Raw genomic sequence first — 26,336 nt, 5'->3', positions numbered from 1 at the left:
TACAGTGACTCAGTGAAGGGGTGCTGTATCTGTCAGTATAACACGGTTGTGCTTATTGTTGTGAAATCCCTATTTTCATCTATTTTTATTTTCTATTTTCAGTGTTGAGTCATTCAAGCAATGATTATTTTATAGCTCAGACTTAAGTGCACAGTCTTTAACCTGTGCCTCTTCTGTGCTCTGCAGTATCGCAGCTTTGACCCATGTAAGCAGCTGTGGTGCAGCCACCCAGACAATCCCTTCTTCTGCAAGACTAAGAAAGGACCACCCATCGATGGCACCACGTGTGGAGATGGCAAGGTATGCACAAACCACAAAACACTGTACAGAAAGGGTACAGGCCTCTTCCAGGGAAACACTTTTTTAATTTTTATTTGTAGCTTTTTTTATTCTATTTGTGTCATGGTTTTGTTTTTCCTTCTAATGTTATGTCCTTTTGGTATGTATTCTAATGTGTGTTGACATGTCAGTTACATTTAGGTTTCTTTAGTGTGTTTAAGTTATTTAAAGTATCTTAACTCTTCAAGTGAACTCCCCCTGTGTTTCCTAGCACTGTTTTAAAGGTCAATGCATGTGGTTGACCCCCGACATCATGAAACAAGATGGAAACTGGGGCTCGTGGAGCGAGTTTGGACAATGCTCCCGGACCTGTGGAGGAGGAGTACAGTTCCGCACACGCGACTGTGACAATCCCAGGTACTCTCTTAAAATGAGTAACAAAAAATTGGTTAGGTTAACTTATTTTCCATTTGTAATCAAAATACACATTTGAAAGACATGTGCAAAAAGCTCAAAATGCACCATGAGAAATTATTGCAATTAAAGAAAGAAACTGAATTACTGTAGACCTTAGTTGTCCATGTTAAATTTCCCTGTGGGAAACGATATCAGTGCATCTCAGTTAAGGACACCTACAAGCCTGAAAATCAATAAATGAATGCTCAATTCTATATACCAATAGTCTAGCGTATGGATAATCCCAATTTAAGACTTCTGTAGCATTATACATTTATTTATGGAAGTTTCTTCAGTGTCTGTTTACACAACACAAAAGTTCTTTGTTTCTCTTTACAAAATAATTTACAAGTTATAAAAGCTGAATATTTTGAAAGTGACTGAACATCAGCAGCAGCTGGTGGTATAATTATAAATAATATATAATATAAATATATGTATTAATATAAATATATGTATTATATATAGACTATATAGTATTATAACGAATGTCAGAAATAGGCAGTCATTTTGGTCACTATTGGCTGAACTATCAGAGCACAACACACAGCCAACTGCAAAGTTTACGCAGCAGCACAACCTGATCCACCGCTCACAACCAGCCCCAACATCAGCAAAACTACAATAAGAGGCTACCGTTAAAACACGAACACATGGCATCAGTGCCGCGCCTACAACACATGGCAGAACAATCGGAGCACACCCACGAGCTCATTTACACACTATTTAACTATTAACACTATAACACTACTAATCTGTGAAGCTCTGTCCTCAGACTTGCCCAAAATGTACGAGAAGGTAAGATGCTTGCATCTTACCTTCTCCAGAGGACTGAAGCAGAGTGTATTCTCTATCCGCTGTCCCATTAGCTCTGTCTCCAAAAGTGTATTATTGTCCAGTATGAAGAGATGAAATTGGTCCAATTCCAGGTCCAGTCAGATCCGTGACACGAGGTCTGGGAACTAACTGCAAGATTTGGCCATAAAACTAGTCTTAATCCTGTTTCCCACTGAAATCTGAAAGTTATGGCTAGTCCATATTAGCACTAGGGCACCAGGTAGACTTAAGCACGTTACACCCAGGTGAAACGTTTACGCCCAGAAACAAGCTGGCAGAGGCTGACAGAGCAGCGAGCAAGTGCTCCGGGTCGTGGCGGCAGAGGGTGCTGTGTGTCTGCTGCTCTGGTCTGATTAGCGGTGTCTCTCCTCACGCTCTCCTGTACGGAGGTTTAGGTGAAAGTAACTATCTGCCACCAGCCAATGTGAGTGTTTCTTTTCTTGCTTGGCAGAAGGGTCCCGCTGAAGAGAAGACATATTACTCCATAAAAACTGTTCCTGGAATGCACTTTGACTTGAAGTTGAACTCACCATAACTCGTATAGCACATTCGTTAGCCTGTAGTAGTAAGATGGCCCCAGTGGAGAGTTGGGGCTGGGTGGGACAGAGCTTGCACATTGAATCACAATAAGTCAGGTGTGTGATAACATTTATAAAGACCAGTCACTTGATTTGAGTTCACCCCCACCCTGTGCCACCAAGGGCTGCAATGTAAAGTAATATGCATAAGCAAAAGTTCTCAAAACTTCAGGCTCTCCCATAGAACTCCATTGAGTTTACTCTGGCCCAGCAAACACATGAACCAAATAAAGTAATATGAGCACATTTAACATGATAAAAAATATGTCTATACAGAATCACATTCAATTTTATGCAAAATATGAAACATATAGCCATAATACAAAATAACAACTTTATAATTTTTTATTTTTTATTTTTATGTGGGCCAAGTTAGGGAGTGCGGTGCACGTGCACCCTCTATTGACCAGCCATCGCTGCTGAACACCTTTGTAATCCTGCATTGAACACCTGCATGTGTTTTATGCAAATTCCAGACCAGCCAACCAAGGGCGCCCATGTGTGGGCGCCACGTACCAGTTCCAGATGTGCAACAGGGAGGAGTGCAAGGACATCTACAGCGACCCGCGAGAGGAGCAGTGCCACGCCTGGGACCCGCGCTTTGATCTCAATAGCAACATACACCACTTGCTGCCTTATGAACACCCAGACCGTAAGCAAACACCTACACATGGAGCTTGTGCAGAAACTGGAAAAGACAAAGTGAAGATCTCCTTTGGAAGTTGTTAATTCAAATTACAGCCCAAAAGTTAACATATAATTTTTGGATGCGGTTTGGGTTTATAGTGTTACATATATAGCCAGAGGTCTGCTATAGTCATTGACATCTGGTTGTCCTGCTTTGAGGCCAGACAACGCCCTCTTCCAAAATGTGTTATGAAAGTCTTTGAACTTGGTGTCCTTCTTGTCGGGTATTACCTCATAGATATTGTTTAACCTGCTCTGTTTGATTTAAGTGTCATTTTATTATGGAGTATGAAATCATTATCTATCTAAAGGGCAGCCCCGGAGAAAAGTGCATGTCACGCTACAGGCTCTTCACAAACAGCGTGCTCAATTGTTTTCTATCTTATCATGTCAAATAGTTGTCTCTGCGGTGTATGTGGTGCATGTAGCAATGTGTTCAAGCAGCAGACAGTCCCTGTGCCCAGAGTGAAATTGTACAATTTGTTTAGAAAGGGGTGCCACCGTTTTGTCTCGATTTTCACTATGTCAACACAGAAACAGCCCTCTTGGTCTGTGGCTCGGCAAGGGCCTTGTTAGTGGTTCTGCCACATTAGAGCTTTTAATACAGTTGCCTGTTTATTTAACCAGATAGACCGGGCTAACAACTGCCGTTCTGAATAGATTTAGTCTTTAATTGGATGTGATGTTTTTAGAGAAATCACTCCATTATTACCAAATATATATAGAGAGAGAGATAGAGAGAGAGAGAGATAAGATAGATATAGATATATAGATATAGATATACAGATATAGATCACAATCACACAGAATATATTTGTGGTAATTCAAATAACCACAGCAAAGTAATATATTATCATTGACTGTGGCTCCTGAGCTTCACATGATGTATGGTTTGTTTGGGGTTTACAAACCTACTGCTGGAGTCATAGATTACCTAATTACAGATTATAAAATGACATCACTAGACAAATGTGTGAGTCAGTAACAGTTTATATTGTTGTATTTTGCAGCTAAGAAACGCTGCCACTTACATTGCCAATCGAAGGAGACTCGTGATGTGCTCTTCATGCAGAGAATGGTGCTGGATGGGACGCGCTGCTCCTACAAAGACCCACACAGTGTGTGCGTGCGAGGGGAGTGTCAGGTCAGTTTCTCTGACTACACACGATTACAGTCATTCATTATAACTTTTCACATCCATTGATATTGTTGCCAGGACATGATGCAGTGGCCACAAAATGCATTCAAGTGTTGGTCTTAAAGATGGTCCCACGTAACTTAATAATAATATTGATATATAATGACATTATTCCATTAAATGTATCACTCTCCATTTATGCCAAAAAGTGCAGGTCTGATCTGTGGTAAGAAGGATAGATCGTGAGTTTGAACCCCCTCTAGAAAAGTTACATAGTGCACGTTTTTAAGGACAAGTTTGTCCTGATTTTTCTAAACCATAACTCCTGTTTAGACCAGTTATAAAAGAACTCAGGATAGAAGAAACTCAAATGTTTTGCAAAAGAGTAGGAGCTAAAGTAACTTGGCTGTTCAGCCTGTAGTCTATTTTTAAGGCCAGAGTGCATGAAGTTGTGCATGTCTTCCCTTAAAATTACTTCAGATTACTACTCACATCAATATGTGTTGTTAAAAAAGCTAGGTTTACTTAATAGCCCAGTGTAAATATAATTCATTAACTCCTGTCTCTGATTGAACAGAGAGTGGGCTGTGATGGTGTGGTGGGCTCGTCAAAGCAGGATGACAAGTGTGGAGTCTGTGGAGGAGACAACTCCAGCTGCAAAACGTTTAAAGACACCATCACCCGCATCACCAAGAAACAGGGTATGTCCCACCTGCAGCACTCAGGCCTTTCTGCCTACCAGTTACATTAAGACAGCAATGTGTATCTTTAGTTCAATGCTGCCCTCTAGAGGAGGTCTAAACCTACCCAATCCACACTGAGTTTTCCAACAGCTTTTAATACATGTTGTGCATTGCCAATAGATTACATCAAGGTTGAGGTTGGAAAATACCACATTTTTAAAAACCAAAGTCGCTGCAGTTTGCCATGAAGAAAGCTAAGACCAGTGGGATTTCAGTCATGAAGCAGGATTATTTTGTCATTGTGAGTAAGAGGGTTTTCCAGGAAAAGCTGTGGCTGTTAGTCAGGAAACTGCCAGTTGAGCTTTAATGATGTCATAAAACCAATCTGTATTTCATTTAGGTTTCCTTAAAGTCCTTGAGGTCCCGCGAGGAGCACGGCACTTGTTGATTCAGGAGCTTGAAGCAGCTCCCCACACTTTAGGTTTGTACCTCATTAGATTAAATCTCATTTTATCCTGTTTTATGCCTAGTATTAATCCAATGTTATTTCTTTAGCTGTGAAAAATGTGGCATCAGGAGAGATCTTTATTAATGGGGAGACTGATAATTCAAAAACCCGCTCACTCATAGAAAAGGGGGTGGAGTGGGAGTATGAGAATGACAATGGTAAAGAAACTCTTCAGTCCACTGGCCCTCTCACACACGGAGTCCTCATTATGGTAATAAACACTTCATATGTCTGCCCCTACATGTTAAATCATGTGTTAAATGTGTGAACTTATGTTTCAGGTGAAGGTGCAGGGTGATGAGGATGTGAACCTCACATACAAATACATGATGAACATGGACAGCAACAGTGCCATTCAGAACAACATGCTAGTGGAGGATAGTGCGTATGAGTGGGCACCCAAGAAATGGTCTCTCTGCTCCAAGCCCTGTGGCGGAGGTACAGCTAAAACAATGAGACTATAATAGAATGGGGAATCCTGCCTAGCATCTGAAGACTGAGGTGTATGTCTAACACTGCTCTGTGTTGCAGGAAAAAAGTATCAACGATATGGATGCAGACGGATAGTTGACAGTAAAATGGTCCATAAAAGCTTCTGTAACAAGTCCAATAGGAAACCTATTGGAGACGTTCGTGACTGCAACCCCAAGCCCTGTCCTCCGCCAATGTAAGCTCCTTATCTTAAAGTGGTTTTGCTTTTTGTTTTCCCCTTAAATCTTCAGCTTTTCCCCTTCTTGTTGGGATGCTGCAGTTGGGTGACAGGAGAGTGGAAGAATTGCAGTAAACCGTGTGGAAAGACAGGTTTGCAGTTACGCTCCGTCACTTGTGTCCAGCCGTCAGAAGACAACACCACCCGCACCATCCACAATAAGCACTGTAACGATGACCGCCCAGAGTCCCGCCAGCCCTGCAACCGCCATCCCTGTCCCGCCCAGTGGAGAATGGGGTCTTGGACACAGGTCAGGACACTCAGAGGGCCCCTTTTAACACAGTGCACTGTGATACTGTGTCAATGCCTACAGTTTGAAGCTTTAAAATTGATTTGTGTTTTGTAGTGCTCAGTGACCTGTGGCAATGGGACCCAGCAGAGGCAGGCTCTTTGTCACACAAGGGACAACACCATCGGCCTGTGTCTGGACAGTAAACCGGACACCATAAGGATCTGTCGCATGGAGCCGTGTCCCAGTGAGTCATTTCTCAAGGGAAACATTAAAAAAACAGATTAAACTACATTTTCAAAATGTATTATTTTGTCTTTTTGCAGAGGGCACCTCAGACCTCAACAAGAATGGCAACATGCTGATCCAGTTTCTGCCCAGACCCAACCCTTACCCAAAGAGCTCTTCACGTAAAACCTCCCTCTATAGTAGCCAGCCTGGTCTCCACGGCAGCATGTGTGTGCTGTGGGCGCTGCCGCTCTCTGTCCTCCTGTCTCTGCCGGGCCCCCGTCTGGCCCCCTGACCCCTCTGCGCTGGTGCCTGTGGCCCCGGGCTTCTCTTTTGGTGGAGGGGATGTAGTGTCTCTCTCTGTGTGTGAGACGGCTCTAACTGGGGGAGGTCTCCTTATGTGCTCTGTCTCTCTCTCTTTCTCTCTCCTTTGTGGAGCATTGTGTTGTAACCGCTGGCCAGTCGAACACTCAAAAGATCAACTAAATATTTGACACCTAACAAATATTTCAGTGGAAGGGCACACCGGTTTTCTTGACACTGTGCGTGTCAGAGAGCTGTTCAGTCTGTGGGGCCTCCTCTGCATTTGGTGGCCATGTTTTGCGCAAGCTAGCTGCGTATTGTTCTGGGTTACCACTCCTGAGATGCAGTGTGCTTCTTTCTTTTTGTAGCGCACTGTTATTGTGGGGAGAAAACAGATGTGAAAATAACCAGATAAAGGTATATAAATATCTATATAAAAAGTTTAAAAAATATGAAAGCTTTATTGTGAATGTGATCTTGTCACAATGAGGACACCTTTGCTAAAGTGCTCATCTGACATCCTGGTTCCATTGGGGTGAGAATGGCCCATGCTACATTCCATTCTCAGTCAGCACAGGGACAGGAAGTGACACGCGTAAACCTGAGATTGGGGAGAACTGTGAGGTGAGGACTGAAAAGATAAAAACACAGGGTAGTCTGACCCATTTCACCTCATCATCAGCCATCTCTCTTTGACTGTTATACTAAAGTTCAATAAATGCAGCTTATTTGTGCTTGCAGACTTTAAACAAATACATCTATAAATATATTTGTATTTATAAATATATATATATATATATATAAATATATACCTATAAATCTAAATCTATATATGAGTAACAATAATATTAAATAATGTTTTACCATGAATAAGCTGTAGCTTATTTGCCTAAAAACCTTTGGACTGCTATTGATCGCTTAGATCCTTGACTGTTATGTGTATTTTTTTATTGATTTTACATGAGTACAGATGAATATTTAATAAAGGTTTAAAGTGTGGGTAAAGGGGGATAGAAAATATTATGCAGGACTTGGTCAGTTAGTTGCCTCTCCATTCTCTCAGATGGAACAGTGGTTTACTGTCGCTTCTTGTTTATTTAAGTTTGTTTTATTTTGGTTATTTTGATTTGAAGTTAGGATCATGTTTGTCATGCACATTTGCCTCCATCACCTTTGTGCACGTACAGTGAATGAATTTTGTGTTTCTCTACACGGGTGCAGGCCAAATCGAATGGGTGTCTCTGAGTGTGCGTCATGTGTCTAACTTCATCTTTGGGCTCTTACACATTTGCGATCAGACACAGAAATACCTCATAAACTTTTCTTTGAGAGTGTCCGATGGTCTCATTTTACTTTGATGAACATTAACCACATGAACAATGCCTTATCTTGGATTGAATGTAACGGCATTTTATCTGTGAAAGAGGTGGCTTTACTCATACAAAGTTTTGCTTGGATTAGAGGCAGCTTCAACTTAACAAACTCACACCGCCAACCATCAAACCGTTGGGCCAGTGTCCGACTACTGAGAAAGCCTAGGGTATAGACACTGAAAACACTTCAGACTTGTCATTGTATTGTGATCACATATTTCTGTTGTGACTATGTAGCGAGCTATCCAAGGTTTCCTTCTGCTGGAGTTGGACTGTCTGAGACCAAGCCAGACCTAGCAGTGCGATACTGTATATATCATTGGTGTTGACTGTATTTAATAATGTTCATGACTGTTAACTTCTTATATAATATTCTATACTATGGGTAACTGTTTTGTGGCTTCACTGGCCTGCTGCGTGGGGCTGGCTAACGTTCGGCTAACGTTGAAGAAACATTCAGATGGACTATGTGCACTGCGTCTATATGCACTTTGATTTATCAGGGAAATTTTATTAATGTTTTGTAAATGTTTCATATGACACTTAATGTGCCATTCCAGTTTTTACATCATCATGGAGATTCTGAATTTGATTTCCACAGCAAATATCATTTATGTACTTCTTTTTTTTTTATGGATAAACTGATTGACTGATTGATTTCCAAGTAATGAAGTGTTTTACCAAAGTGACTGTGAACTTGTAACTTTCGATACAGTTGAATTATTTTTCTTAAGAAAAGAATATATCTATATATTGAGCAAGGGGCATACATCTCATTGTTTGAGTTCCTGTCATTCTCAACAGCAAAGTTGTATCAATAAAAATGTTTTAAAAGTGTCTTTTTGCTCCTAAGGGATTGGTCATGGCTATTTATGTCAGTGTATGTTGAATCTGTGGTGACCTAAGTACAAGAAGAAAACTGGTATTATAAAGTATTAGATTATTTTACTTTAATAGATTCAAGTCTGAGCTACAAAAACAACACAAGACTGGCACATTTTACTTTTCTATTTTAATGTCTGCAGCAAATCTTTTCTTCTTTCCTTTGCATCCTCTTCTTATGGTTTGACTCTGTATACCTCTATATTTCCAATCCAACAGTAACAGCATGTTTTGCATTCACTGCACTTGATATGGTATCTCTAGGTGACATGCATTGCTTTCTCACATGTAGACTGTTCCCACGGGTTACGCCCAGTCTCTGCACTCACTTCTCTCTCTCTCTCTCTTCACAGGCCAGCGTTGTCATGGAGACCGGTCTGCGTTCTGTCGAATAGAGGCCTTGAAACGATACTGCGCCCTAGCGGACTACAGACGCCTCTGCTGCAAAACATGTAGCGATGAAAGCAACATACACTTCAACACTACAAATACCATGCCCAGGTCCACCCCAAGATTTACGACTATTAGACCCTCATCTTCCAAAACTTCTACATCTTTTTCTCCAACAACCATGTCTCCTACAACTTTGTCTCCTACACACATGCCTCCTACAACCTTATCTCCTAGATCCACCGCACCTATAACCTTGTCGTCTACAACCTTGTTTCCCACAACCTCAACACCTAGATATCCGTCGCCTAGATACTCGTCTCCTAGATCCCTGTCTCCTAGGCTCTCAACCCCTAGACCAACAACATCTAAATTTACATCTCCAAAACCCACCATTTTGACTAGATTTACTACATCAGCTGCTGTGATAACCATCTTTCCTTCTATCACACAGTACACCCAGCCACCAACTACAACCAGTGCAGTGTCCACAACTTATTCAATCTCTATAGACTTAACAACATCTGCCCCCAAGTCTACAACTCAAGCCCAGTCTCCACCTACCACTGAACAGGAATCAAATACAAATGATTTGACAACGTTATCAATGATTAGTACAACAATACGACCAGAAATTACTACCTCAGTGGTGATAGCAGAAAATGTGACTAATGCTACTAAGGTGAAAGTAAAACCTAAAAAGACACAGCCACCAAAGAAGAAAATACCACCACCAAAATTTGATAAAAAGATTGCAAACCCTAAAAATACAACCAAAAAAGAAGTAATACCCAAAACAAAAATTATTAAGAAAAAGCCAGAAAAGGTTATTCCCCAAAAATCTCCACCAAAGAAGACAGCTTCAAAACCCAGTCCAAAGAAAAACACTAAGAAGTCGACAACACTCAAAAAGACCATTTTAGCGAGCACTGTATCATCTATTCCTTCTATAGCTACCAGTTCAACACCAGAGACAATTGCAACAACAAAAACACCCAAAAAACCTAAGCCTGTTTCACCAAATGCCAAAAAGAAAGATCAACTAAAAATGAAAGTTTCAAAGGATACTCAGACAAGTCCGGAAATCAAAAATAGCCCAAAAAACACAACTAAAACAGAAACTAAGAAGTTTACTGTGATCAAAGCTGAATATCCAGGGAAGAAATCCAACTCAAAACCAAAAGTAAACAAATTCACAGTTGTAAAAACAAATCCTCCAAAGAAGTCTCCAAAATCAACTACAACCACTACTATTCTTACTACCATTGCTACTACTACTATTGCTTCATCTCCTTACACAAGCCCAAATTTGTACTTAACTTCAAAAAGCATTTATCCAACTACAACTAGCTTTCCTGAATTAACAGTCAATGTCACAAATAGGAATAATGACATGATGACAACACAAGAACCTCTACTTTGGTACTACGATGATACTGCAAACTCTACTTCAAGCCCAAAAGAGGACGGAGTGATGCCCAGTGGTACAATGCCCTACATCGACGGGACCTTGACCAGCAGTGGAGACATGTTAGTGACTGGTGGGACATTGGTGAGTGGTGATTACATTACAGGGGGCGTGGCTACTGGGGATTACATCACAGGAGGCGTGGCTACAGACGCAACAGTACTAGATGACGGACTAACCATGGTAATACCCACCATTACTAATGAGGATGTGAACGAGTTTACGTCTTCTCCATGGCAGGACTTGTCTGAATACATACCAGTAGATGTTCCCGATACAACCTCTTATCCCTCCACTGTTCCTCTGACCACTAACTCTCCAGGAATTAAGTCAAATACAATAGTAATGACTCCGGCCTATACTGAAAGTGAAAATAGCATTATTGATATGTCTGATAATCGTGGCATCCTGGCGGACAATGACATATCCCAAGACAACCTTATTTCCAAACACAGAATCAACCTACGTGAGCGGACCAAGAACAAGCGGATTCAGGAGCTACTTGAGGAAAAGAGGAACTTTCTCCTTCGTATGAAGCGAGGACATGATAAACGATAGGACTGCTGTATTTAGATGGACAGATATTGTCATGTTTAGGCCGGGGGCTGTGGGTAAATCCACTAAAGCATTATCTCTATACTGCTGTGGTCACATTGGCATTCTGTGGCTTTGAAAGAGGAATATTTTTATTAACAAACAATAAAACATAAAAGTAAATGACCTTATAAAAACAGGGAAAAAGGGTACTGAGTGACCACAAGCATGTGGGTGCAGTCCCACTTTTAACCCCCAGTGAAACTTCCAGAAGAGAAGTTTCAGTCAGTTTTCATTTCCTCATTCAATATGTCTGAGGGGAAATGCAGCTTCAAAGGATGACTTCCAAACGTGGCTACTCTGACCAAAAACAGTATTTTTCAAAGTGGTTGCTTAATGCATAGGTTCATATATGTATAGATTTATTTTTTAAAATGTTTATGGTATGTGTACATTTCTTTTCAATGAAAGAAAAGTAAAAGAAAATTTATAAAAAGTATAGTGTAGGTTTTCCAGCACTTTAAAGCTAAGCCTCGCACAACTCCCAGCCTGATCCAGAATCAGTGAAAATGCACAATATTGTCCCCTTGAGCACTTATAGATAACAAAGCTTATTCTCACTCTGCAGAGGCTGTATAGAACACAACACACCCACAAAGCTTAAACTAACATGGCGCAATAACATCGTTGGTTTACACTTCATTGTCTCGCTGCTTGGACCTCTCAGGTACTACAACTAAATGAGGTGCTCACTTTGAGGTGCTCACAACAAACCTGGAAAAATATATCTGTCGTGTCTGTGCTTCAAAGGGCTTATTGAAAACCAATGCTTATATATATATATATATATATATATATATATATATATATATATATATATATATATATATATATATATATATATATATATATATATATATATATATATGCAAAGAGGAGCTTGGAGGGTCTGTAATAAATTGTATTTTTATACTTTTAATGCAGCAAAAGCACCTACAGATCTTTTTGTATATCTGTACATAAAAGAATTTAATGTTGAGTATTTATTAAAGTTCAAGCAACTGTGGTATTTTGCAAATGTGGTCTTGTTGGTGTTTCATTTCATCACGTTTACACATCCACTCAGCACATTCTGTGCGTGTTTGGCAGATAGGGGGAGACATGTTACTGTTTATACTACTACTAACGGTTGATCAAACAAAACCAGATACAAATAAATGAGACAATATGGAATTATATATATTAATATTGTGTCTGTGTGCGTGTGTGTGCGTGCTTGTGTGTGTGCTTGTGTGTGTGCTTGTGTGTGTGTGTGCGTGCGCGTGTGTGTGCTTGTGTGTGTGTGTGCTTGTGTGTGTGCTTGTGTGTGTGTGTGTGCGTGTGCGCGTGTGTGTGTGCTTGTGTGTGTGTGTGTGCTTGTGTGTGCTGTGTGTGTGTGTGTGTTGTGTGCGTGCGCGTGTGTGTGCTTGTGTGTGTGCTTGTGTGTGTGTGTGCGTGCGCGTGTGTGTGCTTGTGTGTGTGTGTGCGTGCGTGTGTGTGTGTGTGTGTGTGTGCTTGTGTGTGTGTGTGTGCTTGTGTGTGTGTGTGTGTGTGTGTGCGTGTGTGTGTGTGTGCTTGTGTGTGTGTGCGTATGCTTGTGTGTGTGTATAGACAATTACAACAAAGAATAAGGCAAGTATACAACCTCAGGACAGTGAGAGATAATAAAACACTGTAATGTAATTTCTCTAAAACAGGCCATAGTAATAACTTTAACTGGAATCACTTATGTGGTAAATACAGGAAGTGTTTCTGTATTTTTCAGATCCATACACCTTCACTAGAATCATTTGCAAAATTTCAGGCATGGAATGGCCCATCTCCACTGAACTAAATTAAAAGGAGCTGTTAACTTGTAAACTACTGCTTCATGACATCACAAGGTGGAGCAGAGCATTATGAGCTATTTAATATGTAGACAGACTAATAGTAAAGGATTACTTAAACATGTCTGAATGAAACAAAATACAACATGTTTTTGAAGTTTTCTGCTGGTCCGCCATCTGATGGTCTTGTTCAAAATGTTCCACAAAATAAACGTATCTATTTCTATAAAGATGTGACACCAAGTCAAGTTACAGGTCAGATCTCTGGAGAGGCAAGCCCACTCACAGTACAAATGCATTCTTTTCGAGACATTTCTGAGCAATTAAAAAAAAACAAAAAAAAAACTGTAATTGAATTAATGCAAGAGATAGTTTACTTGATTAATACCATGCTGTGGAACATTCTGGGCAAAACATCTCCCAAGGTTCATCATTGGTTTGTTCCAGAAATCATAACTGAATTCTAAAGTGTTTTTGATGTGCAGCCAAATTGAATAAAAGACTAATATGACCATATGGTGCCAGATTTGAAATTGATCCAGGAGGCTTATTAACTGTCATCAAAAACATATAACAGTCTAGTAATTGGAAATGGAAAAGCAGTACACGGTTTCTGAAAAAGGACACTATCCAACCAGGCCATGTCACAGGTCTTTCCAAGAATCTCTCACAGTGGCAAACCTGATTATATACACAGGGCAAAACTAAAAGCATAGACTAGCATACAGTTTTCATGATTCGTAAGGAGTAAAAGAAACAGTTGGTACATTGGTTGATTCTGTCCCTTCCCACAGGACAGGATCAATACACACCTTTCCAAGAAGCTCTTTCACTGCAGGAAGCCTGACCATGAAATCAATAGAGATGATCGTGTTTCAGACTCATCTGCCCACTTTAATGTTATGAAAATAAAACAGAATGCACCTTTTCGTCATGCAACTTATCCATCTAATGTTGGAAATTACATTTACAAATTCCTGAGAAAATTCTATAGCTAATTTTTAGCTAATCTGGTAATGTGTAAGGAAACAAAGGGTAATTCACATATATAACAATTGTCTTATGCGTTGCTTTGTTTAGTTTTTGTATAGTTTTATTGAATTACTAACTGTTTTATAATATACAAGCATGAAATTAAAATATGTTACTATATTTTATGAAGGTTGAAAAGATCCAGATAATGACTTTTAACATTGTGGACACTCTTAGGTTTGTCCTAAAATTAAATAAATTAAAATGCTGTGTCTATAAAAATATAAGCCAAAATAGCTGCAAAATTTTAAAACTAATAATTTAAAAGGTACACTGCACAGCTTTACGTGTCTCCACGGAGATGTTATTGCTTTGCCTGAAATGTTCTATCATATGACATTAAACATGTGCATCTAACTGGATGTTTCTGTTGCTCAGAGTCCGGGGTGACTCTCCACAGATCTGAACTGTAATGTAACGTAGTGTTGTAACCTGCTCATGATAGGTAACTTGTATCTATACTGTGGAACATTCTAGACAAAACAATAACATTTCTATGGAGATAGGCAGGTAGCAGTAGCCAGGCTGGCTCAATTTCATTTCTGTCCAGTGACTAGGTCAGGAATTGGAAAACACTAGACGGTTTGCAAAAACCCCGGAAGTGTGAGACCGGGCACCAACCAATCAGTGAAGAGCCATACCTTCTGTGTTGGCAACGACTCCCGAGATTGAGGATTTTAAGACGGAACAAAGAGAATGTTTGGTGAATTTTATCAAGGGGAAAGACGTTATTGCCCTTCTTCCTACAGGATTTGGGAAAAGCTTAATATACCAGTTAGCCCCATTAGCGATGCATTACATATGGCACGACCAAATAGTAGCGATTTGTTAAATTTTAAAAAGTACCCACCTACCGTCGAGTGAACAAATTCTAATATTGCGAGGTCAGACGCTTTCCACTAAGTGAAAACGGCTGATGAATCAGGCTAGGTAGCGGACGCTGTTACACTGTGCACTTTTAATGATGACTTGCTGTGTTACTTTAGTAAGAAATACATGGACGCTTCACCAATGTTTCTTTTCAATTTAGGTCAAGGCTTTTCTATACAGACTGTCAAAATATGCATCTTTTCAAACTGATGAATAGGACCATTATGTGGTGAATGCAGCTGTCTGTATACTGTGTGTGTCTGAGCAGCTGAAGTAAATATAGTTCCTCGTGACTAACATTAGAGAGCTGTAAAAATCACAGATCTTTTTATAGTTTGGATGCAAAGAGCCTGCGATCTGACTCATCCTAGGCTAACTACCCCCTCTGCATATGAGCTGCACAGCACACATGGACCCTGTCTACATCTCACAACAAGAGAAAAATTGTGTTAGCAGTGACTATAGGCTTTCTGTTGGTGTCTGCAACTTAAACATATAAGTGCACGTTTTAGCTTGGAGCAGAAGGTGTGCTGCTAATATATTTTCTAGAAGTTGCTTGTCAGTGACACCAATTAGCTTATTTGTGCTTTGAAAAAACACGGATCTAATTTAGCGAATGCCTGTAACTCTTTCCCCCATGAAGACTACATTTGACGACCCTCCCTTGTTTCCTTAATGATGTCTTTTGACACCTCCGCTGTATCACTAAAGACGTGATTTGACGACCATTAGAAATGGCTCAGTTTTTCACATGTAATCAGAGGCTGTGATAGGTGGGGGCCACTACAACCCAGACATACTACTATATGTATGGGTTGTTCCAAGTAGGCGTCCAAGGGGGAAAGAGTTAAGGGGTGGGTTCATGTAAGTTTTTTTCTTCTTCCTACTTCTTTTGTGAGAAATGTGCTTCTGTTATTTACAGTGTATATGTAGTATGATTATTGTTTCTCTCATGGCACAAAACCCGAAATAAAAAAATTATTTCAAAAAAATCTAAATCCAAAAAATCTAGTACTGTTGATTGTTTTTTGTTTTTTTTGTTGTTGTTGTTTGTTTTTTGTTTTTTTGTTTTGTTTTTTGGATTCCTGGAAAGCAAATTTTATCATATCTAATATATTTTCACCAGAAAGATGCGAGTCTAGTGACTCTGGTGATTCTATTATAATTATTGGTGCCCCATTTTTGATTAATTTAATTTAGGTGGTTTGTGACCCACGTCACCACAGCCAGATGCTGTGTCCGCAGACCAGGTCGTTGAGACACTCGTCCCCAACTGCCTCTGCTCTGTGCACCCAATCCCTATGAACCCCTCTGTGGGTGGTGTGCCCACAGGAGCCTGGACCCACGTCGTCCTTTGGAGCTGACCCCGAGGGCAAAGGCCCGGCCACCAAGCGCTCGCTTTCCAGCCCCCCAAGCCTGGCTCTAGGGTCGGGCCTCGGTTACGCCATACCAGTCGATATAACATCCTCGATTTTTTACAGTTCATAAGGGTGCTGTGAACTGCTCTTAGTCTAACCCATCACCTAGGACCTGTTTGCCATTGGAGACCCATGATGCTTTGGGCACCATAGCTCCTAGGATCATTCGGGTACGTAAACTCCCCTGACCAGAGTAAGGTGGCAGTTCAGGGGGGAGCACGCGGGATGTCAATCTACGTTCCTACCCTTAGCTATGGTCATGAGCTTTGGGTAATAACCGAAAGGACAAGATTGAGGATACAAGCGGTTGAAATGAATTTCTTCCGCAGGGTGGCTTGGCGCTCCCTAAGAGATAGGCTGAGGAGCTCAGAAACGCGGGAGGAGCTCAAAGTAGAGCTGCTGCTCCTCGTCAAGAGGAGCCAGCTGAGGTGGCTCAGGCATCTGTTCCTTTTGCCTCCTGGACCCCTCCCTCTGGAGGTGTTCTGGGCATGTCCCACCAGGAGGAGGCCCCGGGGAAGACCTAGGACACGCTGGAGGGACTATGTCTCTTGGCTGGCCTGGGAACATCTTGGGATCCCCCAGGAAGAGCTGGAGGAAGTGTGTGTGGAGAGGGAGGTCTGGGAGACCCTGCTCAGACTGCTCTCCTCGCGACCAGGATAAGCAGAAGAAAATGGATGGATGGATGGTTTTTATGATTTTGTTAAAAAACATATGATCAAATTATAACAAATTTTCTTTTGGCTGATCCACATGATTAAAATCAGAATAATTTCTTTAATTGTATATTGAGGATCTATTAATTTTGGTGGATGGACAATGAAAACACAAATGTATGCTGGTTATTTTTGCTGCTTTAAAGGTCACAATATTTAGCTGAGGAGATAGCAGATGGGTTTGCATGTGCTTCTCATGCAGAAAGTTGTGGGTTATAATCCCAGAAAGGCAAACAAGACACTCCATACACAGACCAGCGTTCTTCCATAAATAAATCAGTGAAGGTGAGAGAATTCATGACTGTTGTCTTTTGGAATAAAATTGTTGTGTTGTTTTCAGTGGTTAAAAAGGGAACAGTTAACATAACTACCCTATCGCCACCAACTTTTATGGGGCATGGGTATACATGGGGGATACATGATCCCTACTGTTATGTTATCTCTCTTCACAATGCACCAACATACACAAAACAAAACCGGTACAGGAACACTGGCTTCTGTTAAAAATTAGTGACCATGATAATGTTTATGTAGTAAAACACATGGACAAGAATAAAAGTCTCATTTTCACGGCCAATGTCGATACTGACTCCAGAGCCACCAACTGCCGATAAACTCTGCTGATATTTTTGGGCCAATATGCATTTTTATTATAAACCTATAAGAGACCTATAAAGTGAAAGTTTTGTGTCCGCTATCTCTTCTTATTAAAGTGTGAATATAAAGCTTTGTGTGTATTTTTTTAGGCAGTGGACTGGCACAGTATGTCATTACACTTATTTATATCTATGGAGACAACAGGTGACACCACATGTAAAGTTACATGTCAGATCTGTGGAGAGGCGAGCCCACTCACTGTAAGAATGTTTTTAATAGTTTTTAGGTCAATAAAACCCACATTATTGCATAAATGCAAGATCGATACATTTAATCTGTACTGGGAATTTCCAGACAAAACAATAACATCTCCATGGAGACAAGCAGGTGGCGGACCCTCCACCAGAAAAGTTACACAGTGCACGTTTAATATAGCACCAGTTCCACGCGTGCCCAGATCAAATCCATGTCACAGGTATTAGAGTCAAACGGATATCCCAGAGCCCTAACAAAGGCCCATTGTAGTGTGATGTGAGTCATGTGAAGCCTTAGGTTAAAGCCCCTTTCTCTGCTGCAGGGATCTTCCAGCCTCTCTCTGCACGTGCCCTGCTCTCACATGCACCAACCAATGCTTTATTACTGGACTGTTAAGGTCAAACATGTTTACAACTGCTCAAAGCCCTCTATTGTTCAATTATCAATCTCAATCCTTCTCAGTACACACATGCTTGGCTTTGTCTGTTCCCTTTTTTCTCAATGTGGTCTCCATCAGCATCAGGAAATGGATGGAGTGGCTATTTTTAGAAGCATGGAAGGAGGGCAGAGCTGAAGTAAGCTATGGAGAGAGGGAGGGAGGGATGAGGAGGAGGAGGAGATAAATTTGTATTCGCCTGCTACCGCTGGCCAGAGACACTTGGAGACACAGAGCAGAGGACGGCAAAGCATCTCCTCTTCCAGACTCAGCATCACAACAAAACATCTGTGGACAGGATTGGACTGCAAGCAGGTGAGAAATATTTCATCTCTTTTTTTTTTTTGTAAAATACACAACAGCAATGCCTGGTGTAGCAATGCATTTTGTGTACTCAAGGTGGGGTCTAAATTTAGAAATGTGCGTACGCTTTGGGAGAAACTGGGTGAGGCTGGCATTTTGGTTTTTGGGAATGCTCTATTTTTAGCACCAAGGTTGGCATTCCAAAATATACATTCAGGGTTAGGACAATACGTGGCGCAGAGCAAAACATAGGCTGGGTACATTCTGTGGTTTTAACACGTCTGGCTCAGCGTTCATGCCTTTCTATTTTGGTTCATCTTTGCCAAAAAGAGATTGGGTGGGTTATATTTTTCTGAGCTGTTTACACTTGCCTCTCCAAAGTAAACAAGGATGGTGTCTGGACTGTGTAAACCAGGAAGAAAAGCTTGCACATAGTAATACTGATGGATACAGTTAAGTCTACATAATTATTAATACATGTTTCTGGGTAGTCTTGAGTGCCTGAAATACTGGGTTGTATAAAATGTAAAAACATATAAGATTGCATAACCTCGGTGCTGCTGTACATTCCTCTATCAGTAAGGTAATGAAAAAGACTTGGTCCGGGATGATATAAACAAATGTGTCACACAGTGTACTCTTTGTGCCCATCTTAAGCCTGAAGAGATAGAAAGGATTGCACAAGGCGTTAAGTCAATATTTAAATAGTGCACGTGAGGGGACGATCTGATGTGAATGGAAACACAAAAATGTAAACCAAAATCTGGACTAATCTAGATCTAAAGCAAGAAACGGAACAGTGTTTGGAATGAAAAGACATTACCATATAGTGATATAAGGTTATAAACGTAAAAGTAGCAGTACTAAACTAGGATAAAAACAAAGAACTATAGGAAAATCAAAGGCTAAATCTGTGATCTAATTAGTTCTAAATTGGTGCAACTTGGAAAGGTGGAAAGTCCTAACTATTTTATGTTGTTTTGCCTGGAATGTTCCACAGCATGGCATAAACCTTCAGTCTACAAGCTCCATGGAGACAAGCAGGTGATACACTAAAACACTGGTAACTGAACAAAAACAGATACATTTATACAGTGGAACATTCCAGATAAAGAAATTTTAAACATGCAGACAAGCAGATGCTTCACCAGAAAAGTTACACAGTGCAACTTTAACCCTGACAGACTGCAAACCATTAACTGTTATATTCATCTGTCCTGTCCAGAGATGCGGCCACGGTCCAGACTTCCCTCCAAGCAGACCCTCCTCTTGCCCACTATCAGAGAGGGCACAGAGGAGGCAGTAAAGGAGCTCAATGACACCAACGCAACCTACAGCCACAACTGCCCGGTCAGCTCCTCTGAGGACTACTTCCTGTCCATATGCCACCTGGCCCACCCCACATTCCCAACACGGGATATCACAACCAATGGCAACCACACGCAGGACGGCAAGATCGGTTGCTATGGACACTTTGACCCCCTGGAGCATATCTACGGGCATCCCAACTGCAGCCTCCAATGTGGGAGGCGACACATGAGATCGAAAGAGAGAACGAGGGCCCATAGTATTCCTAACACTTCCACTCCAGACCTGACCCAACAGCGCAAAAGCAGTTGCCCCGAGTTACGCAACACGACTCAAAATGGATGCTTACCAAAGATGGACATGACAGCAGTGATGGAGGAGGAGAGGCAAGATCCGAGCATTAAACCATCCCTCATTTCGCAGTGGATCTCGGACTGTAGAGTGGCATGGAGAGAGGCGCGTGCCCGAGCCTGTCTGCTGCCTGCCATAGCTGAAATATAGGGCATTGTCAATACAGAGAGTCCACAGAGGGGCAGGGTAACTCCAGGTTATAGTGGAATTAAAAGCTGTTTTCATAGAGAGAAATGAAAACCACATAAGTCATTAGTATTTTAATAAGAACATTTCTTCATATTGTAGACACTGTTATTGTAACTCATAACAGACTCATGAGAGCAGAATGTAAAATGATACAACAACAATAAATAGTTTAATTTCCTCAAGTTTAATTTTTAAAGAATATATCAGAGCCTGAAGCTACCCTGTGTCTGTCCTGTTAAGCACACCACATAACTGTACATGTGTTGAAAATGCAGATTATTTAACGTTATGTATTGAAATTTCAGTGTTCATGTTGAGGCCTATACACTTGATGTTGAAAAGCTTTTTTTTTAAATCTTGTTTTGTGAACTAATTATGAATAAAAGCGTTTGATACTTTGACTCAGATTTGAATTGGCCTTTCTTTATTCTGTATTTTGTCCTTTCAAACACCAGCCTCTGATCTACTGATGCCTTGTGTGATGGGGTTTCTATGGTAACTCGTGGGATCCTGCTCGGCAAATGTGTGGAGGCAAACAGCGATGACTCGATACAAAATAAACAGAAAGAAAATTGTATTTAATTTTGTTACTTTACCTCTACAACTTTTGTGGTGAGTGATATTATTATTATTATTATTATTATTATTATTATTATTATTATTATATATTTGGTTAAATAAGAAACCTTACGGCGTGTTGATAATATTGGACAAGCAGAATACATTTTTATAGAATTTAATAAAAATGTCTCTAAATTTGATGTTAAACAAACACACCTAAATATTTGTAAAGGTGAAAACAGCTTTAGACATGACCAAGAGTGACCATGACACACCTTGCAGCAGTTTCACATGTGCCCATTAGATGGAGCCAATTCTTCTGTGAGGCTTGAAGTACCTATTACTTTCCCCATTTTGTATTTTAAAAGAATGTGGCATTGATAGCTTAATTTTTAATAAATAAAAATTAGATTTTTATGTCAACAATGCAATATCTTTTTTTTTTTTTTTTTTTTTTTTTGACTTTTTGAGATTTGCTTTTTAAAAAGCTCAAAAATTGTATTGACCAGAGAGAGTTTGTCAGCAGCTACTCAAAAGTTGATAATGTCAGACAAAATTAGATTCATTGTCAAACTGTCCTAAATGTTGGCCTCATAACTGTGTGTTTCATTCAGCTGACACTGGTGATGATGGTATTCAAATGTAAAAAAACAATAAAATCCATTCATCCATCCATTTTCGTCCGCTTATCCGGGGCCGGGTCGCGGGGTCAGCAGCCTAAGCAGGGTCTCCCGGACTTCCTTCACCCCAGACACGTCCTCCAGCTCCTCCGGGGGAACCCCGAGGCATTCCCAGGCCAGCTGAGAGACATAGTCCCTCCAGCGTGTCCTGGGTCTTCCCCGGGGCCTCCTTCCGGCGGGACATGCCCTGAACACCTCCCGAGGGAGACACCCAATAGGCATCCGGAACAAATGCCCGAGCCACCTCAACTGGCTCCTCTTGACGTGGAGGAGCAGCGGCTCTACTCCGAGCTCCTCCCGTGTGACTGAGCTCCTCACCCTATCTCTAAGGGAGTGCCCAGCCACCCTGCAGAGGAAACTCATTTCGAGCGCTTGTATCCACGATCTTGTCCTTTCGGTCACTACCCAGAGCTCATGACCATAGGTGAGAGTAGGAACGAAGACTGACCGGTAAATCAAGAGCTTCGCCTTTCGGCTCAGCTCCCTCTTCACCACAATGGTCCGATACAGCGACCGCATCACTGCAGACGTTGCACCGATCCGCCTGTCAATCTCACACTCCATCTTCCCTTCACTCGTGAACAAGACCCCGAGATACTTGAACTCCTCCACTTGAGGCAGGGACTCTCCACCCACCCGGAGAGGGCAAGCCACCTTTTTCCGGTTGAGAACCATGGTCCCAGACTTAGAAGAGCTGATCTTCATCCCAGCCCCTTCACACTCGGCTGCAAACCGCCCCAGTGCACATTGCAGGTCCTGGTTTGATGAAGTCAACAGGACAACATCGTCTGCAAACAGCAGAGATGAAATCCTGTGGTCCCCAAACTGGACCCCCTCCGGCCCCTGACTGCGCCTAGAAATTCTGTCCATGAATACACTGAACAGAACCGGTGACAAAGGGCAGCCCTGGCGGAGTCCAAGATGCGCCGGGAACAGGTCTGACTTAGTGCCGGCAATGCGAACACAGCTCCTGCTCCAGTCATACAGGGACCGGACAGCCCTTAGCAAAGGGCCCCGGACCCCATACTCCCAGAGCACCCCCCACAGGACACCACGAGGGACACGATCGAATGCCTTCTCCAGATCCACAAAGCACATATGGACTGGTTGGGCAAACTCCCATGAACCCTCGAGCATCCGACGGGGAGTGTGGAGCTAGTCCAGTGTTCCACGACCAGGACGAAAACCACACTGCTCTTCCTGGATCCGAGGTTCGACTATCGGCCGGATTCTCCTCTCCAGTACCCTGGCATAGACCTTACCGGGAAGGCTGAGGAGTGTGATCCCCCTATAGTTGGAACACACTCTCCGGTCCCCCTTCTTATACAGAGGGACCACCACCCCGGTTTGCCAGTCCAGAGGTACTGTCCCCAATCGCCACGCGATGTTGAAGAGGCGTGTCAGCCAAGACAGCCCTGCAACATCCACAGACTTAAGGTACTCAGGACGGATCTCATCCAACCCAGGAGCCTTGCCACCAAGGAGCTTGCCAACCACCTCAGTGACTTCAGCCAGGGTGATGGATGAGTCCGCCTCCGAGTCCCCAGCCTCGGCTTTCTCCGCGAAAGACGTGACGGTGGGATTGAGGAGCTCCTCAAAGTACTTCTTCCACTGCCAGACAACGTCCCCAGTCGAGGCCAACAGCTCTCCCCCCGCACTGTAAACAGTGTTGGTGAAGAACTGCTTCCCCCTTCTGAGGCGTCGGACGGTTTGCCAGAATCTCTTTGAGGCCATCCAATAGTCCTTCTCCATGGCCTCCCCGAACTCCTCCCAGCTCCGAGTTTTTGCCTCCGCGACCACACGGGTTGCAGCATGCTTGGCCCGCCGGTACCCGTCAGCTGCTTCAGGAGTCCCCCGAGCCAGCAAGGCCCGATAGGACTCCTTCTTCAGCTTGACAGGATCCCTTACTTCCAGTGTCCACCACCGGGTTCGGGGATTGCCACCGCGACAGGCACCACAGACCTTACGGCCACAGATCTGAGCAGCCGCATCGACAATAGAGGCCGAGAATGAAGCCCACTCGGACTTCATATCTCCAGCCTCCCCCGGAATCCGGGAGAAGTACTCCCGGTCTAGGGTGTCCTGGTGCCACGTGCACTTAAGGACACCCTTGTGCTCAAACATGGTGTTCATTATGGACAAACTGTGACTAGCACAGAAGTCCAATAACAAAACACCGCTCGGGTTCAGATCAGGGAGGCCGTTCCTCCCAATCACCCCTCTCCAAGTGTCACTGTCATTGCCCACGTGGGCGTTGAAGTCCCCCAGGAGAACAACGGAGTCCCCAGTCGGCGCACTGTCTAGTACCCCTCCCAAGGACTCCAAGAAGGCTGGTTACTCTGGACTGCTGTTCGGCCCGTAGGCCGACACCACAGTGAGAGACCTGTCCCCGACCCGAAGGCGCAGGGACGCGACTCTCTGGTTCACCGGGGTGAACTCCAACACACAGTGGCTGAGCTGTGGGGCAATGAGCAGGCCCACACCAGCCCGCCGCCGCTCCCCGCGGCCAACGCTAGAGAAATGGAGAGTCCAGCCCCTCTCAAGGAGTTGGGTTCCAGAGCCCAAACTGTGCGTGGAGGTGAGGCCGACTCTAGTCGGTAACGCTCAACCTCCCGCACAAGCTCAGGCTCCTTCCCCCCCAGCGAGGTGACATTCCATGTCCCCAGAGCTAGTCTCCATGTTCTGAGATCCGGTCGTCGACTGCTGCCCAGATCTCTCTGCACCGGCCCCATATTGATCCTCCCGCGGGTGGTGGGCCCACGTGAGGACGGCCCCACGTCTCTCCTTTGGGCTAAGCCTGACCGGGCCCCGTGGGGGAAGGCCCGGCCACCAGACGCTCACTGGCGAGCACCCACCCCAGGCCTGGCTCCAGGGTGAGGCCCCGGTGACGCCAATCCGGGCGACGTCGCTGGCCTCTGAGTGGACATCATCATATAGGGCTTCTGAACCGTTCTTCGTCTGACCCATCCCCCCGGACCTGTTTGCCTTGGGTGACCCTACCAGGGGCATGAAGTCCCTGACAACATAGCTCACGAGATCATTCGGGCACTCAAACCCCTCCACCACGATAAGGTGACGGTTCAAGGAGGGGTCAATAAAATTACAGCAAAAATGAAAGTTCACAGTTGAAACCACAAGCACACTGCCAGACAGAGGTGTCAGAATTACAGAGATTATGAATTCTAATTATTATGTAATTGGAAATGCATGATGTGAGAATTTCAGAAAGATGATCATGAGAAATTAGCAAAAAATATATTCAGTTCCAAATTATTGTAATTTAAAGTCCTGAACACAAATGCTCCCAACAGCCAAGTTTTAAAACAGTCCAACTGGGCTAATGTATCAATACAATACAGCAGGTAGTTAAAGTAATCAGAACAAAATATAAAACAAATAAAACAATGAATGATAACAGTCATTATTGACAGTTACGATTATATATTATTAAGTCTTATGGGTGGGATCTATTGAGGTCATAATTCATTCAAAGCTTGAAAAACAAACAATACAATCTTTAAATCAATATTAAAGTTAACTAAAATAATCTGTCAATAATAAAATATTTAAAAGTGCATGTTACAACCCAGTGCTAGGGACAAAGGAAAGTAACACAAACCAGATATGATGTAAAGTAAACGGGTTTTATAAAGTGATGTGGGTAAGTACAATAACAAAATAAAACATTTTACATTTGAAAAAATCTGAATTTCCCAAAGTAACTAAACCACTCCTAAACTAGGGTAGCTAACAGCAACAAAAAACAACTGCCCAAGGGCCGAGCCAAACTGGCAAAACTAAAATTTATAGTAATATAAACACACTTTACAATATCAAAGAGGGACCACTAGCGAACGTCTACAGATGTGAGGGGCAAACTGAAACTGTGATCCAGCCGCCCGGAGGGACAGGCGCACAGCACTTTTATTGGTCGAGATGATTGATGTGTAGGGAAGGGATTGGAGGAACGGGACGTCAATCCTCCAACCACAGCACAAGGGACGTCGGAGGTAGCCCACAGCATCGGAACCACGGCCCACCAGTCAGATAGCAGGTACCACACAGGACATGCAAATACGGGAGATACACGCGGTAATACAAACGGGGAGCGCCAGGCGATGCAGAGCCGGAGACAGGCTGCGAGCCGTAACAGTGCAGAAAATGTGCTGTGGAATGGTGCCTGAATTGAAAAGGGCAACAACAGAAATTATGCAAATATGTCTAAATGTTGGCAAAAATGCAAAATTTAAAATTTAAACTATCTAATTATCTTATTCTTATATCTTATTATTTCACTGAAGTTTAGCCTCAAACAGAGACTGATGATCTTACTGATGATATTATGCACAGACGTGGGCGCACACACACACACCATAACTTCTCTGCTACCCCTACTCTCACCAGCTAGCTCCATTGGGTTGGTTGTTATCTAACAATCTGATACATGAACTAGTTAATGTTATCAATCTAGAAGTC

General features: G+C 42.5%; 2 protein-coding genes across 2 annotated transcripts in view; both read left to right on the top strand.

The window, feature by feature from the left end:
* The window catches only part of LOC110157629 (A disintegrin and metalloproteinase with thrombospondin motifs 2-like), a 118,869-nt gene extending 106,719 nt beyond the window's left edge, over positions 1-12,150 (top strand). The window contains exons 10-22 of the mRNA XM_055159152.1: positions 187-300; positions 551-696; positions 2,627-2,802; positions 3,848-3,981; positions 4,553-4,676; positions 5,059-5,139; positions 5,214-5,377; positions 5,448-5,604; positions 5,698-5,833; positions 5,918-6,125; positions 6,222-6,351; positions 6,431-6,514; positions 9,244-12,150. Coding sequence (XP_055015127.1) covers positions 187-300; positions 551-696; positions 2,627-2,802; positions 3,848-3,981; positions 4,553-4,676; positions 5,059-5,139; positions 5,214-5,377; positions 5,448-5,604; positions 5,698-5,833; positions 5,918-6,125; positions 6,222-6,351; positions 6,431-6,514; positions 9,244-11,306 — 3,717 coding nt within the window. The 3' untranslated portion in view covers positions 11,307-12,150. The remainder of the gene's footprint in view (positions 1-186; positions 301-550; positions 697-2,626; positions 2,803-3,847; positions 3,982-4,552; positions 4,677-5,058; positions 5,140-5,213; positions 5,378-5,447; positions 5,605-5,697; positions 5,834-5,917; positions 6,126-6,221; positions 6,352-6,430; positions 6,515-9,243) is intronic.
* A 6,545-nt stretch (positions 12,151-18,695) lies between these two features.
* si:dkeyp-72g9.4 (uncharacterized) lies at positions 18,696-20,934 on the top strand. Its single transcript, XM_055159153.1, has 2 exons — positions 18,696-18,783; positions 19,997-20,934. Exon 2 carries the CDS (start codon positions 19,999-20,001, stop codon positions 20,578-20,580), a length of 582 nt encoding a protein of 193 aa, XP_055015128.1. The 5' UTR covers positions 18,696-18,783; positions 19,997-19,998; the 3' UTR covers positions 20,581-20,934.
* Positions 20,935-26,336: the final 5,402 nt, after the last annotated feature.

The sequence above is a fragment of the Boleophthalmus pectinirostris genome, unplaced genomic scaffold (assembly GCF_026225935.1).
Source record: "Boleophthalmus pectinirostris isolate CB_2022bp ecotype Guang Dong unplaced genomic scaffold, ASM2622593v1 HiC_scaffold_23, whole genome shotgun sequence".
Taxonomy (NCBI): domain Eukaryota; kingdom Metazoa; phylum Chordata; class Actinopteri; order Gobiiformes; family Gobiidae; genus Boleophthalmus; species Boleophthalmus pectinirostris.
This window is presented reverse-complemented; position numbering and strand designations above follow the sequence as displayed.

Coding starts and splice junctions, on each gene's coding strand:
- si:dkeyp-72g9.4 (XM_055159153.1), top strand. CDS start 19,999: ATGCGGCCACGGTCCAGACTTCCCTCCAAGCAGACCCTCCTCTTGCCC.